Below are 15,581 nucleotides of genomic sequence, written 5' to 3'. Positions count from 1 at the left end.
CTCAGTTACCTGCCAAAAAGTGAGGCTGGTGACTGGGGTTTAGAGAATTGAGCAATTGGGGGTCTATGGTAAGGAAGAACACATCTATCCTGTCTTTTCTGAGGTTTAGGGAGACCATGTGACTCATAAAATTAGTTTTAGTCTTTTCAAACTCCTTATATTTAAATAGCTTTTTGTCTTTGTAGTTGGCTCATCTTGACTGAGAGCAGGTAAGTGATGTACAAATTAAGTAACTATAGTTTTCAGACTAATACTTTTGGTACATTATTGGCACATGGCTTGTGCTCTGAGAGTTGTATGAAATATTTGGAATCAAGATTGCAATGAAAAATGATGAATATAGTATAGAAATTAATATAAAGCTATAGTTTTAGGTTTAAAAGATATAACAATTCAGTGCTTGTTCCTTATAAGGAAATGTAACTTGTAGAATGAATTTTATTCTGTAGAAATTTCCTCTACTATTCCATTTGCTTTAAAAATCTTTTAGCTACAGTAATGGATTAACATATGAGGGCTCAGAGTAGATGGTTTCAGTTTGTGTACATGTAAGAATACAATATTAATCAGTAAGTTTTCTTCTTTTGTAGGAACATACATTGATAGGTTCAGCAAATTCCCAGGATATCCAACTATGTGGAATGGGAATTCTTCCTGAACATTGTATTATAGACATCACATCAGAAGGCCAGGTTATGCTGACTCCTCAAAAGAATACCAGGTAATGGACTTTAATTAGTGTTAATGTCACAATAATTCTTCAGAGGAAGAGAGTACACTAGTTGAGGATGGTATATAGGACGTTTAGCCTTTATTTGCTTTTAAGTTTGCTTAAATGCTTTTAAGTTCACTTAATGAAGATATCCAGTTAGTTACTAAGACCTTTATATTTAGCTTTTTATTATCTCTTAAACCATCCCCTCCTCTCTATACCCACTGCTGTGGCCATATTTAAATAAGGCCCTCATCAAATCTTGATTGGAACCCCTGCTGGCACCTTAATTTTTTTCCTGGTTCACTCACCATACAGCCAGATGGCTTTCACTGTTTTTGGTAAAGAATCACTTATATCTTTCCTGTTTGTCTCCTGTTACTTTGCATCTGCCAGTCCTTTGACCAGCAAGGAATTCTGTTTGACCGTCAAGGTTAAGCTCTGTTATTATCTACTTTGGAGAGTTCCCTGCTGGGTCTAAATTAAGGGCCCCTGGTATATATTCCAGTGCGCGTTATGCTTCCCGTTATGTTAATACTTTAAGTTGTATTCTTGTGGGCTGTTAACCTTTATCATCCCATTGGACTTTGAATTCCTTGAGGACAGGACCTTTTTTTTTTTTGTTCTCTATCCCTAGCATGTAATATAAGAATAGTATGTAAGTGCTCAAAAAGTAATGAATGAATGGTCATAATATTATATAAATTAAATGTTTGTCAGTTTGTTTCCTTACGCTGTAAAGCTGTTATATAACTGTTAATACCTATTATAGATGATCGTTAACTGATTTATACTGATCTTCCAAATGTTGACTATATGATATCAAAAAATCACTAGTAGCATCACTGGTTTCATTCATAAAGTCTTTAAGTATTAGGAAGCTGTCAAACTCATGGTAAGGATACAAGTGAGAAAGGAAAAGAGAGCAGAAGCTGGCCTGGCACTCCCAGCCAGGCCATGCTGTTCTCCTTTAGGCATAAATAATATCGCAGAATACCAGCCTCAGACAAGGCTACTCTGAGGCTGTGATAAAATAAGGCAAAGCAGGCAAAAACAGGTTACTGTGCCATACACGATATACCAAACACCCTCTCTTGGCCGATGTGGTTGACAGCTACTTCACTGATTACAACTTTATCCTTGTTCTAGTCTCCCTTCTGTAGATAAGAGTTTTGAAATACCCAATTGTAGAATCACTCCTGCTTTCTGACACCATCCTGTATATCCAGAACCCTCACTTCCTTAGCCCCTCTCCTAGGTTGTCCAGTTAAAGCCCAAATCCTGCAGCAAATCCTTCCAGCAGCCCCTTACTGAAACACCCCGTGCTTTCCGTGGTGTGTCTTCTCCCTCTGCACCAGTAACAAACCCAGCTTGTTCAGCTTCAGAAATGTTTCTGGTGGTCTTTGGTTGGAGGACATTGACGCGAGTTTTCCAAAACTCTAATTTTCACTTGTAAAGCTTGAAATTTACAATTGGCAATAAATACTCTCATTTCTTTTCCTTGAAGTAATAGGCTGGTTTTGTTCATTTTCGAGAGTGTCTGCCAACTACACAAGTCTGAAAAACCACTTTGTATATATCTTTTGCTCAAGACACTCATCATACTTTGGTACGCACTAACACAGTGCTTTTCGTTTACTTATCCTGTCACCTGAAATATTTAAAAAATTGTGTACTTAAGGCTTAAGATTTAATGAAAGTAATAATTTTTACTGCTTTGTCAAGGGTGTTCTCAAATGGAATATTTTTTTTTCTTTTTTAATTATGAGTGCATGGCAGTGAATAATCTGGTGACTGCTGGTAATGTTTGATGCCACTGCCCTGATTTGTGTTAGAGCCCCAGCAGTTTCACTCACCACCAACACAACTGTCAACACAGTGGAAAAGGGCAGGGAACCTGTTAATGTTATTCTGAAAATAACTTTGATTTTGGGGACCCCACGCAGACCACACTTTGGGGGCAATTATTATATTCATGCTTTTATTTACTAATTATGGTTTAATTGCTGCACCTTTCAAACGTAAGCCTATATGTTTGCTTTTAATTAAACTTCTCATTGTATTTAAGGAATTTGTGTCATAAAGGCTAAAATATGCTAATTTTAGTAGGTTCTCTCTTGTCAAAACTGTATTTTTTGAGCTTGTGTTTAGAATAATCAGAGCATAGGAGTATAAAAACCAATTACTTTTAGTGTTTAAAAACCCATATGATGAGTGAATTCTAGATAGGGAGTAAGATTTTGAGTGTATGCACATAGATAAAAAATAACCTGTGTTATAAAGCCGGGTGAGTGCTTCAGGAATTTAAAGAAACAAAGTTACTATAGGCTGGAGTGATGAGCAGTGTTTATAGAGGGAGTAGAAACCAAACTGGACTTGGAGAGCTGAATGAGACTCGGGGGTGGAGAAGAATGGGAACCTTATTCCAGGTTGGAGGACTGGTGTGAGCCTGGCTTTGGAGGAAGTCAATCCTGTTTAATGGACAGAACAGAAGCCAGTTTTTTTGCAGAAGTTGAGAGTTTCACTAGAAGAGGAGAAGGAGGAGATAAAGAGGGCTTCCTTTTGTAGGACCTTTAGTGTCAAGTTAAAAAACTTAAACTTTACATCTTAGCAAATGAGTCATTCAGCAGGGGAGAGGCGTGATGATAGTGGTAGCCTAGGAATCTGTCTTATAGTGGTATGCATAATTTTCTATTTCTTTCCTGACCCTCTGGATTCTTTCCTTAATATCTTTCTACCCATCCTGTCTTCTCTTGAACTCCATTGTCAAGATATGCAGTCAGGTGGACTTGATAAATCTTCTACATATTGGTAGGATATAGACATTTTTCTGTGTTATAGGGAGTTACAGAAGTATTTAACATAGGTCTCATGTACTGATATCTGTGGATATTTCTAGAGTCTAGTTGGTCGATTGGCTCTTTTTATCCATACAGGTGGGACATGCTTGTTTTAGTTGCAATGTATACTACTACTATCTTTTTATTACTGGCTGTAGTGGTTCCATATTTATTGCTTAATATGCTATATAACAAATTTAGAACTTTGAAAAATAGAGGATAATAATCTATTATATTAGTACCATAAGCATTTTAGATAAATCAGCAAAGAAGTAAATACAAATAAAATTCTCCAAGGGCAGGTTTTATTTTGGGGAATTGATTATTTTGTTTTTCCTAGTAATTAGATCTCTATGTATTGGAAAATTAAAGGTTAAAGGAGAAGATATGGTAATCATTATTTACATGTTTGACCTCTTGTCTCCACAGAACATTTGTAAACGGCTCTTCTGTGTGCAGTCCCATACAGCTACACCATGGGGATAGGATATTATGGGGAAACAACCACTTCTTCAGGTATGACATTATTCATAGCTCTTAAAGAGAGAGATCGTTGAAAATTATTCTCTGAAATAGAAGAACATATATTAGAAAGTAATATTAAAAAGTAGAAGGTAAAAACTCCATAAAAATTATACATTGTTTTGTGTATGTATGTTCATTTACTATATGTGTATTTATTTATTATGTATATGTTTGTTCACTATATGGTATGAGACAGAGGGACATATGAAGAATACACTCAGGAAAAATGCTGAGTTCACTTAGATATGTTTTACTTTTTCAATGAAAGATGATTATTTTGTCATCTGATATAAGAATTCATTAATTTTTTTCTGACATGCTTATGTGTATATTTGTTTATTTTCACGGGAAACAGCAGTGATTTTAGTTTCTTTATCCATAAAATAAAGTTCGTATTTCATTTAGGAATGCTTTCAGTTGCAGGTAGTGGTAAACTTGACTGTAGTGGCTTAAACAGATGGTTTATTTCTCTGACAAAATAGGAAATTCGAAAGAAGATGGTTGTTGGCATTGGCTAAGCCTCTCAAAAATGTCGTGGCAGAAGTCTTGTCATTGTCTTGGCCTTTCCTTATGGTCTAAAGGTGGCCATGCCACTCAAGGCATCAAAGCAGCATTAAGGCACACGTGAAGAAAAGGTTGAAGTGTGGTGGTACTAGCCCTGACTATTCTCTTGACTGAAAAAGCACATGTCTTCCCAGAGTCCCCAGCAACATTCCACTTATGTCTCATTTGCTAGAATTTGCCTCTTTTTTTTTTTTTTTAAAGATTGGCCCTGAGTTAACATCTGTTGCCCATCTTTCTTTTTCTTGTTCTTCTTCTCCCCAAAGCCCCCCAGTACATGGTTCTGTATTCCAGTTGTAGGTCCTTCTGGTTCTGCTATGTGGGACACCGCCTCAGCATGGCCTGATGAGCCATGCTGGGTCCCTGTCCAGGATCTGAACTGGCAAAACCCTGGGCTGCCAAAGTGGAGCATGCAAACTTAACCATTTGGCCACGGGGCCGGCCTCTAGAATTTGCCTCTTAGCTTCAAGGAGGCTGAGAAAACCTCTGACCTGGACTGCACACATTATTTGCCATACACAGTTGGTGTTGTGTTGGCAAGGAAAGGTGGGCTGGATATAGTATAAAATTAAAATCCTGGTCTATTCTTCTTCCTGTCACTGGTCACTGTGCTTCTCATATCAAACTGAGTTTTCTTATATTTAATGGAGATCTTTTGCTTGTAGGCCAGTTGATATTTTGATTATTGAAGAAAGGGTAGAGGGGTACCAAAGTGTATGGGAAATGTTTTTCGTGTTTTTCCTTCTCAAACTAAATTGAGTGTAAATTTCTTGGCTTAGTATTCAGAGCCTTCATAGTTTGTTTTAAGTTGATCTTTCCACCAATATTTCTTAGAACTTCTGCTATACAAATGTTGTTTGTCCCCATGTTGTTGTACTCAATTTCTCCAGAGACTAGGGGAGTTTCCATCTCCACGTCTTTTCTCATGCTGTTCCCTCTGCCCTAATGCCCTGTTTTCTCCTTATCCTTTAAGGCTTGGCTCAGATCACTCTCTCTGTCATCCCTTCCATTATTATTCCAGTCTGAAGTGGTCCTCAGCTTTTCTTTCATACCTAGCTTGTAACAGTCTCAGGGCCTTGTGTCACTCTCTGTGTTGTAATTGGTTGCACACACGTGTGTTTTATTTCTACCACTAGGATATAAACTCTTGGCATCCAGCAAATGTCCATATTCAATGAATGGAATGAATATGTGCATATCTTTATTTGAAAAATAAGGTTCTTTCTTTCCCCCAAGACTGAATTTGCCTAAGAAGAAAAAGAAAGCAGATCGAGAAGATGAGGAACAGGACACCTCCATGAAGAATGATACCAGTTCTGAGCAGCTGGATGTAGACGGAGACTCCTCCAGTGAGGTGTCCAGTGAAATCAACTTCAATTATGAATATGCACAGATGGAGGTTACCATGAAGGCTCTGGGCAATAATGGTGGGCAGATCTGTTGTGCATTTTAGATCTTTTAAAGGTGGTGGAGTGTTAAAAATATTTACAACTAAAACTTTCTAGATGTTAGTGAAAAAGGAAATCGTTATGGTTTTGTTCTCTCTATTATATTCTTTTGTGTCTTTGACTTTAATTTATTGTATTTATAAAAACTTTCATTCTTTCTACCTTGATAGAGAAATCACTGTAAACTTTGTACTCATTGGTAGAATTTCTCAGGTTTGAAACTTGATTGCCACTGGCTCATTATTGTAGTGGATTTCTGGAGCATTAACCATTATGCGTAGAACGTATAATAGACCTGCTCTTTCTCTGTTGAAGACAGCTTAGCGTTTAATAGAATAGATAATATGTTAAACAATTGGAAGCAAAGAAAGCTAAGTTATTCCAAACTGTGTTTAAGAATCTTATTTTATTAATTACGATGACAAACAGCATAACGTAGAATTTGATGTATATCATGTTGTACATTACCGTTGTTCATTATTTAATTTTTAAAATAAAACTTGCTTAGATCCAATGCAGTCAATACTGAACAGCCTGGAACAGCAGCATGAAGAGGAGAAGCGCTCTGCCTTGGAGCGCCAGAGGCTTATGTACGAACACGAATTGGAGCAGCTTCGAAGAAGGCTGTCTCCTGAGAAGCAAAACTCTCGCTCCATGGACAGATTTTCTTTCCACTCACCCAGCGCCCAGCAGCGATTGAGACAGTGGGCCGAAGAGAGGTAGGTGGTGCACAGGGCCTCTGTCACAAGCGGAGCATGTGCTCAGTGCCTCGAGCCCTCCTTGGTAAGATACAGAAAGGAAAAATCTAGACATTACTTTAAAAAGAATTGTAGGAAAAGAAGAACATCATAGCCAGGAACCACTTGATATTGTCTTTTTTTTTCACTTTTGAAAAAATGAGAATTGTTCATTTATATTGCTTTATTTAAAGCTGCCCATGTTAGGTGCTGCCCCATTTTTTGTTTGTATGGCTTTTGGATTTGAATAAACAAGTATTTATACTTAGAAGTCATACTTTATCATTGTATTATACTTTAGGTTCTGAAGCTTGGGTAGATGCTTTTTAAAAAAGGGAAAAAAAGGTGGTTATCTGGACTGATTAGCTCAGGTAGGTAAAGCATGGTGCTAATAAGATTCAGATTGCAAGTTTGATCTCCATCCGGGCTAATTAGCGTTGCACTAAAATGCCTTATCCATGGTTACAGACTGTACTTAACTAACCTCTTGCTATGCAGAGTTTGGTCTACAGATAGACAGCATCTCTGTCACCTGGAAATTGATAGAAATGTAGCATTTCAGGCCCCACTCCAGACCTACTGAGTCAAAATCTTCAGTTTGTCAAGATCCCCAGGTGATTGTGTACACAGCCAAGTTTGCCAAGCACTGCCCTAATGGACGGCCAGCTTGTCACACAAGCGTGTGCTAGTGCTGATAATGTAGCCCAGATACAAGCACGTGCATGGGTCAGTGTCGGTAATGTATTCCCTGTGTGCCAAAGATGGTTGTAAAGCTTGGTTTGCAGTTTGGTATTAACGTGTTATGTACTATATAATATTCTGATGTGCTGCTTGATGGTTATCCCCTCTCTCTCTTTTTTTTTTTTAAAGAGAAGCAACACTGAATAACAGCCTAATGAGGCTGAGGGAGCAAATTGTTAAAGCCAACCTGCTGGTGAGAGAAGCTAGTTACATTGCAGAAGAACTGGATAAAAGAACAGAGTATAAAGTAACTCTGCAGATTCCAGCCTCCAGCCTTGATGCCAACAGGAAGGTGAGATTGCCATTAAGGGAAAACCAAAGTTATCATTGGATAAACTGCTTTCTCTGTCACCAGTGTTAGTTAAACACCAGTGGGTCTGCCCTCATCCCTATCTACACCCTCCGCAGTCTAGATCCTTCCATACTTGTCCTCCTCTCTCGAGTAGAATTGACTTTTAATCCTCTGCCTTTGTTGCATATGTGTCCTTTATCCACTAGAAATATCCTCTCCATGCCCCTCAGCCCTACCAATGGATTTCGCTCAACTCCCTTTCTTCAAATCTGTTTAAATTGTTTCTGAGAAGTCTTTCCTGATGAATCTTCCCAAAGTGGTTTTCCCTTCATTCTGTACCACTCTACAACCCCCTTCCCCCAAGTCAGATGTTTATTCTACTTATACATGTTATTTTCTGTTTGCTAATAGGTTGCTCTGCACAACTGTTCATTAGTTGTTTCATGTGTATATTTAAGATCACAAGTCTCTTTTTGATATAATGTAATAAGCTTAATAAAATATAGGGGCAAAATCCCATCCATATCTTCTCTCCTTGCCATTCAGTTGCTTTATTTTCTTACTTAGGTTCTTTTCTAGCTCTTGATCATATTCATACTTAATTTTTGATGGATTAGGTAGAATTTTGTATTCAGATAAATATTTTGAGGGTGCTTGTGCTGTGTTTCTTCTGTGGCAGTGGACACAGCAGTTTTAATGTATCCTTCTTAGGTGTTCTGATTTGATAGCAAAGACCACATCTTTCCTTCTCCTATGGCATCATAGTATCAAGGTCAGTGTTTTGCACAGAGTAGATACTTGGCAAATATGATGCGTAGTGTTTTTAGTAATAAAAGTGTTGTGAACATGATGCAGTGTTTACTTTATGGAGAATTGTCTTTCGATGTATATTCTGTGTGTTGTTTGAAAGATTTTACCCACTTAGAACTTTATTTTGCTCTTTGGTATTTTTACCAACTAACAAAGGTATTTTGTAGGGCAAACCATGGGTGCAATGGGACGCACAGACACATAACAGTAGAGGAAAGCCAATCTTAGGCACAGGGTTCAGGGCTCAGCTTCTTCTGGAAGACTGAGAAGACCATTCTGTAGTGTTTGAATTGAAAAAACAGAAATGTGAACATATTTTCCTCATTAAGCATGACCGTAGCCCTTTTCTGTGTATCCTGGCTTGTGCTTTGTTGGAAGGAGCAGTGCTGCCTCAGGGCAGCCAGGCCAACACCTAGAAGGGACTCACGTCACTTTGCGCATCTGTCTGCCCCAGACACCTGACATTGTGTTCATGGGGCTGTTTGTATTGCTGGTAGAGATGACGCACAGATGAGTGAGTCTTGGAGTTGAAGCAGCCGTTGTTAACAGACAGCTACTAATCCACTCTATTATTGATTTAATAGATTAGTATTTTCAGATTTCAGCCAGAGGAGCTGGACAAGGAAATATTTCCTAAGGAGATAGTTTCCTGACTCCAGCTGGATTTTGCACTCTTTTTTCCAACATACCTTTTTTTTTTTTTGTACTTGAAACTCTTATTTCGCTTAATGTCCTGTCCATGCTGTGAACGTTGTTGTTTATTCTGGTCCTTACTCCTGGTCTTGTACTCACCTCTCTCTGCTGATTTTTTTTTAAGGGCAAAATTGCTTTTTTTCCTGTTTTTCCAACCCCTGTTGTAGTTGTTTGCAGGACAGCCAAGTCATGATGCTGCAGCGTGTTGCTCGTTGCTGTTAACCCCAGTTCTAACCTTCTCTCCCTGAACAGCCACTTCCTGCAGATCGCTAACGAAATCTTTGTGTTTATTCCCTAGCTGGCTGAGTATAAGGTAGAAGAGTCTTTACAGTATGTGAGAGAAGGGTAATTTTTGACCTTCAGAATTATAAAATCTTTGTTTCATTATGTAAATTCTTTTTATTTGGAAATGATGATAGGCAACATATTAAAACAACATTGGTGTATTTCACGATTCTCTCAAGTTCTTAGTGGGCCTGTCACAACAGTTGAGAAATTTATCCAGTAAATCTAAACTGATCAGCTAACTGATGGATGCATCTCTCTGGAGGAGATGTACAGGGGCATTTTATTTTCTACTTTATGGTTTTAGGAAGTTTAAATTTTTTTCTACATTAACATAACACATTGCTTTTATAAACTGGAAAAACTTCAGTGAATACGATTTTTTCTTGAGGTGAAATTCACATAGCAAAATTAACAGTTGTAAGGTGAACAATTCAGTGACGTTTAGTACAGTCACAATGTTGTACAACCAGCTTTTCTGTCTAGTTCTATATTGTTTTGATTTTAAATTCAAACTATGTATATTTGGAAATTGATATCATTTGTTGCCTCCCAATAAGTGTGATACTTTTCCCAGTTTACTCTTTTAAACACTTTGTGTTTTGTACCACATTAAGATACTACTTATTCAAAAAATTTTAAAAATTGAAGCGTTTTTTTTCTCTTTGAACTGGATTTTATTTCATATTGTATAGAATTTTCTTTTTAAGGCAAAACTGTTGAGATTAAACCATGAAAAGTATGACTAAAAGTTGAAACTTATGAAAGGTAAAAGATGGTTTCTTAACCGTCTATCCCAGCAAAGTTTCCCTTACCATTCAGTGCTTATGACTCTTTCTGCCCACTGACGTTCTCTGGTCATATGATGGCCTGAGTAAAGTATTTTTGACTTCCCATTAAACATGGTCTAGTCTTTTGGATTCTAAATTTAAATTTACATTCAACTGCAATCAAAATTTAAATTTTAACTACAATTGTTAAATTTAAGTATAAATTTAAATTTTGATTGCCGTTGGATATAAAGGCATTATAATTAAGCTTGTAAGATTTCTGGGAGGCTTTCCGGTTAACAGAATAAAAAATGATGGCAGTTTTACTTTCGGTTGATGACATTTGCCTGGTGGGTATAGCGTGTTTAGGGGTGGCCTCTGCGGTGGCTGTCTTTGTGTTTCACGTGGTCACTCTGACTGTCTTTACAGCGAGGCTCTCTTCTTAGTGAGCCCGCCATCCAGGTGAGAAGAAAAGGAAAAGGAAAGCAGATTTGGTCTTTGGAAAAACTGGACAACAGGTTGTTGGATATGAGAGACCTTTATCAGGAGTGGAAGGAGTGTGACGAGGATACCCCAGTAAGTTATTTGAAAAAAATTACTCACTTTGTACTTATAGAAGGAATCAAGCAGGAATGAACCTACCCATTTCAGGGAAGAATTGTTCATTTTTCCAAAATAGTAATCCTGTTTCTAGAATAATATTTATTTTAATCCTCTAAATTGTTCTGCTAATCAATAATTTTAATAACCTATTTTTCTGGCATCTTCTTTTTTCCTCTCTTTTTGTGTTCTCTGCATTTCTAGTAGAATCTTCTACATTCCATTCTGGCTTCTGTCTCCTGTACAGGACTGTGAATTTATTTAGGACCGACACCATGCCTTATTGTCTCTCTCCCCATTTCTCAGCACATTTAACCTTGGAAATAATAAACCTACAATACCTGTTTTTTGAATTGAACATCAGCGGTACCTTAATATTTATACTATAAGGAACACTTTTAAAGGTGTTTTGATCCTAAAGTGGATGCCATAGATCTATACTCTGATACTCTCTCCTCAGATTGCAGGTTTTCTCATTGAAGTCAGCTGTGTACTTGTACATATGTAAAATAGATATAAGTATTATGTATAATTTTACATATTTTCAACACTGCTGGTCCTGTTTCTACTTACAGTTGTTTACTTCCTTAGTCTCTTGTTTTGTAGAAATGTTTATTTTTTCTCATTGTCATCAGTAAAAATGACTTCTTATAGTTAGATGACATTTTTTTCTTAAGTTTTTTTTTTCATTTTCTTCTATAGTCCTCACCTCTTTCAACTTAGAAATAAAACAACATAAAAAGCAAATACAAAAAAGCAAACCACTGTCCTGTAAGGAGATCGCTCTTGTTGGCAGCAGTATGTCTAATGATTTGGTAGGAACAAGTGGAATAGATAGGAATGAAAAATGAAGAGTACTTTCATATACTCTTCTTCCCCTTTTCTAGTCAATGTATGTTGTTGTTCTATTTCTGTGGCAAGATTTCCACGTAAAGGAGAAGAAATGATAAAAGTAATGACGTGGTATTGGAATTGCTCTCTCATGGGTGTAGGATGCTGACCATCACTCTAAATGGGAATGAGGAAGAGTGAGTGTGTATGTCTGTGTGTGTGTGTATATAATACAGTGCTATACTTCAGCTAAGGTTAATGACTTTATTAGAGTGTGTCAAAAAATGGTAGATTGAATTTGTTTAAGTGATTTTCTGAAGTTTTATGTTCTGAATCGCTTTAAAGGTAATACGGTCTTACTTCAAGCGAGCTGATCCATTCTATGATGAACAGGAGAATCATAGTCTCATTGGCGTGGCTAATGTCTTCCTTGAGTCCCTCTTCTATGATGTGAAGTTACAATATGCGGTTCCCATTGTGAACCAGAAAGGAGAGGTTAGTTTTCTCTTCATATCTTGTATCCTGCAGAGAACGGTTTAAGAAATAGTAGAATGGTGATGTTGTTGTTACTATTTTTCATCAATAATGACAAGTGATGTTTGTGTGTATTTTTAATACCTGTGTTTACATACTGCTTTATGGTAATTATTCCAAGTACTTTGAGGGAAAGTAACATTAGCGCCTAAGCTTCTAAATTCTCGTATACCATTAACCTAACCACTTGACTCTGAAAGAGAGAAAGAGCAAAATCTGGAAGTAGTATCTGGTTTTCCCCGCAACATTCTAGGTGGCAGGTCGGCTGCATGTAGAGGTGATGCGAATCAGTGGTGATGTTGGGGAAAGAATTGCCGGAGGTGACGATGCCACAGAGATCTCCTGTGATAAGGAAACCCAGGAGAACAAGCTGGTATGCATGGTAAGTCCCAGTTTCATTTAGAAGTAGTAGAAGTGTGGCTGATTTTGAGGACTGTGAGTGTTTAGATGATAAATGTTGTGTTCTTTTTCAAATTTTGAAAATATCTGTCTCTAAATAAGTTTTCATTATTTGGTATTCTAGAGAGCATATTTCATCATATATCCTGACGTAGGCAGGTACTTTCAGTGCCTTCCTCTATGAAGTCTTGGATAAGTTGCCTTTTTCTCCGGTCTGTTCAGCTCCAAAACTGTATGAATTAATTTTATCTCAACTTCTCTACAGAGAAGCCCATTTTTTTAACACAAATTTCTTCCTTCTCTTGGGCCTCTTGATTCCTGCTGCTGCTAGACATTTATTCCAGCATGGTCCTATTCCTAAGCTCCTGCCGTGGGTTACTCTTTATACTGTTTTTCCACACATTCTTTGTTCCTCTTCACCCATGTGCCTTTGCTTATGCTATTCCTTCATGCCCTAATCCCAAACGCTTTTCTTTCTGCTCTTCGCCCGCATGCCATTCATGAACTGTGTTGAGTGTTATCTGTCAGACATTGTGCCAGGTGCTGGGAATATAAAGATGAATAAGACAGGATTCCTCTCTCCTATGTAGAGTGTGTCTGTATAGGGGACACACAAGTGAACAGAAGACTCCAATATTGTGTGACCCAAATGATCTGAGAGAGGTAGACAAGAGATGTTCTGGAACACAGAGGAGAGGTAATTAATGAATTCGGATAGTAAGGTCTGAGTAAAATGTCTGGAAAAATGAGACTCAGAGTTTATTTGAAGGAGAGTGTGTTATGTAAAACTCTTTATCCGTGGGTGCTGTGGTATTTTCACAGGTAATTGCTAGGTCGAGGTTAGGTAGGTCATTACATTCTTGGATTCCTACCCCATCAGTGTTGGTGGTTCCACCTCTGTCACTTATTATGATAGTGAAAAAATCCTCTCATACATTTCCAGACATACTGTAGTGGGCCAGTATGCCATTGCTTGAGAATCACTGTAGGAATCAATTAAAAGGTTTTTGAGGAAGAGAAGTCAGAAAGGGGCATAGGAACAGTGTATGAAGGAGAAGGAGGCCATCAAAAGGTGAAGTGAAGGAAGCCTAAACTTAACTCTCCTTTCATAATCCATTCTAGGTCCAGTCCTGTGTCTCAGTAAGGATTTCTAGAGTTGAAGTTGATGTTGAAAGGAGTAAGTTAGGCATTAGCTGCAAGGTATGGGGAAGCTAAAGCTGGTAAAGAGTTGGGCCACTCTCTGTAGGTCTTTGCACATATTAAGAAGGCCTTGGTTGTTTAAGTCAGTTACTTCAGTATGTGGGGGGGCAAATTCTCAATTTACTGAAAGATTAATATTTATTGTATCTTACTTGATTTCGGAACATTTCCTTTTTGAGGTTATGTGATTTTCAAAGATGGAGACATAAGCTTGATGACTCCATAATGGCCCATGTTAAAGCTTATAGACTAGTAAATGCAACTGCATGAAAGATCAACTGTGTGAAAGTTCACCATTTAGTAAAGTAAGGTACAAAGATACCGTCTCAAGTGGGAAATTTATCTTTATTACTGAAAAAAAGTAGTATATCCTGGGTAATGTGAGCTTTTTTTTAAAAAAAAATTTGTCTAAAATGTCTTAAGATTTTTTAAATGAATGTATCAAACATATATAAATGTAGTGCGAAAAGTGTTCTTGATCTCCATTCACCCTCCTTTGACAATCATCAATTCATCTTGTTTCATTCGTACACTCAAGCCGTTTCTATGCTCTCCCCTCCCCTTGGACATCATATTTCATCTATAAATAGGTTAGTATGTATCTCCAAAAGAAGAGTACCAAAAAAACCCGAACATAACTATAATATCATAATCAAAAAGCAATACTTTTTTTTTTTTTTTGCTGGGGAAGATTCACCCTAAGCTAACATCCATGCCAGTCTTCCTCTGTTTTTTAGTATGTGGGCCACCAGAACAGCATAGCTGCTAACAGAGAGGTGTAGGTCTGCTCCTGGGAACCGAACCTAGGCCACCAAAGTGGAGCATGCTGCACTTAACTACTAGGCCACCAGGGCTGGCCTGTAATACCTTCTTAATGTCATGAAATATCCAGTCAATTTCCTTGATTGTCTTGGGTTCTGACACTTGTGCTTGTGCTCACGTGTGCGCACACTCACTCTCTCACTCTCCCTCATACATGCATGCTCTCTTGCATGCACACACTCTGTCTTTCATTCTCTCTTACCATACAATTAGTTTATTGTAGAATCTGGGTTGTTGTATTTTCTCAGTCTGGATTTTTCTGATTGGTGTTATTTAACATGTTAAGATATATTTGCTCTAAACTGGTGGTTAGATATAAAGATGGTACATGGGGGAGGAGGAGTAGCAGGGATGCTTTATAGCTGGTGATGTGTTCTTCCGTCAGAAGGCACACTGTGTCTGCTTCTCTTTTGGGGATGTTAGCAATCATTGATTATTACCTAGATATTTCATTTAGGAGTTAGAAAAGAGTGATACTATAATTCTGTCTTCCCTTCATTTATTAGCTAGAATTCTTCTATACAGAGAATCTTCCATTATCAACTGTTTTGTTATTCAGAGACAAAGTTTGTATAGGAAAGGCAAGGTAAATGCTCCATTCTCTCCCTTTATTTCTAATTTTCAAAATAATGAATTGATTTTCCTACTAATATCCAAAAGTGACCAGTGAGATTTTGTTTAGTCTTGATATCATTGTGATCTCTTGGATTTAAATGTTTGATATGTTTCGATCCATTGTATTTGTTACTTATGTTGAAGTTCAAATGCTCCCATCTTCAGC

General features: G+C 37.5%; 1 protein-coding gene across 4 annotated transcripts in view; it reads left to right on the top strand.

Annotated features, from left to right (window-relative positions):
- Positions 1 to 15,581, top strand: part of KIF13B (kinesin family member 13B) — a 188,655-nt gene that overhangs the window by 100,875 nt on the left and 72,199 nt on the right. For all 4 annotated transcript variants that reach the window (XM_070611418.1, XM_070611416.1, XM_070611417.1 and 1 more), the window contains exons 14-21: positions 591 to 721; positions 3,982 to 4,068; positions 5,875 to 6,065; positions 6,595 to 6,805; positions 7,694 to 7,856; positions 10,844 to 10,990; positions 12,191 to 12,340; positions 12,633 to 12,761. In XM_070611418.1, the coding sequence (XP_070467519.1) occupies positions 591 to 721; positions 3,982 to 4,068; positions 5,875 to 6,065; positions 6,595 to 6,805; positions 7,694 to 7,856; positions 10,844 to 10,990; positions 12,191 to 12,340; positions 12,633 to 12,761 (1,209 nt within the window). The remainder of the gene's footprint in view (positions 1 to 590; positions 722 to 3,981; positions 4,069 to 5,874; positions 6,066 to 6,594; positions 6,806 to 7,693; positions 7,857 to 10,843; positions 10,991 to 12,190; positions 12,341 to 12,632; positions 12,762 to 15,581) is intronic.

The sequence above is a fragment of the Equus przewalskii genome, chromosome 2, assembly GCF_037783145.1.
Source record: "Equus przewalskii isolate Varuska chromosome 2, EquPr2, whole genome shotgun sequence".
Taxonomy (NCBI): domain Eukaryota; kingdom Metazoa; phylum Chordata; class Mammalia; order Perissodactyla; family Equidae; genus Equus; species Equus przewalskii.
This window is presented reverse-complemented; position numbering and strand designations above follow the sequence as displayed.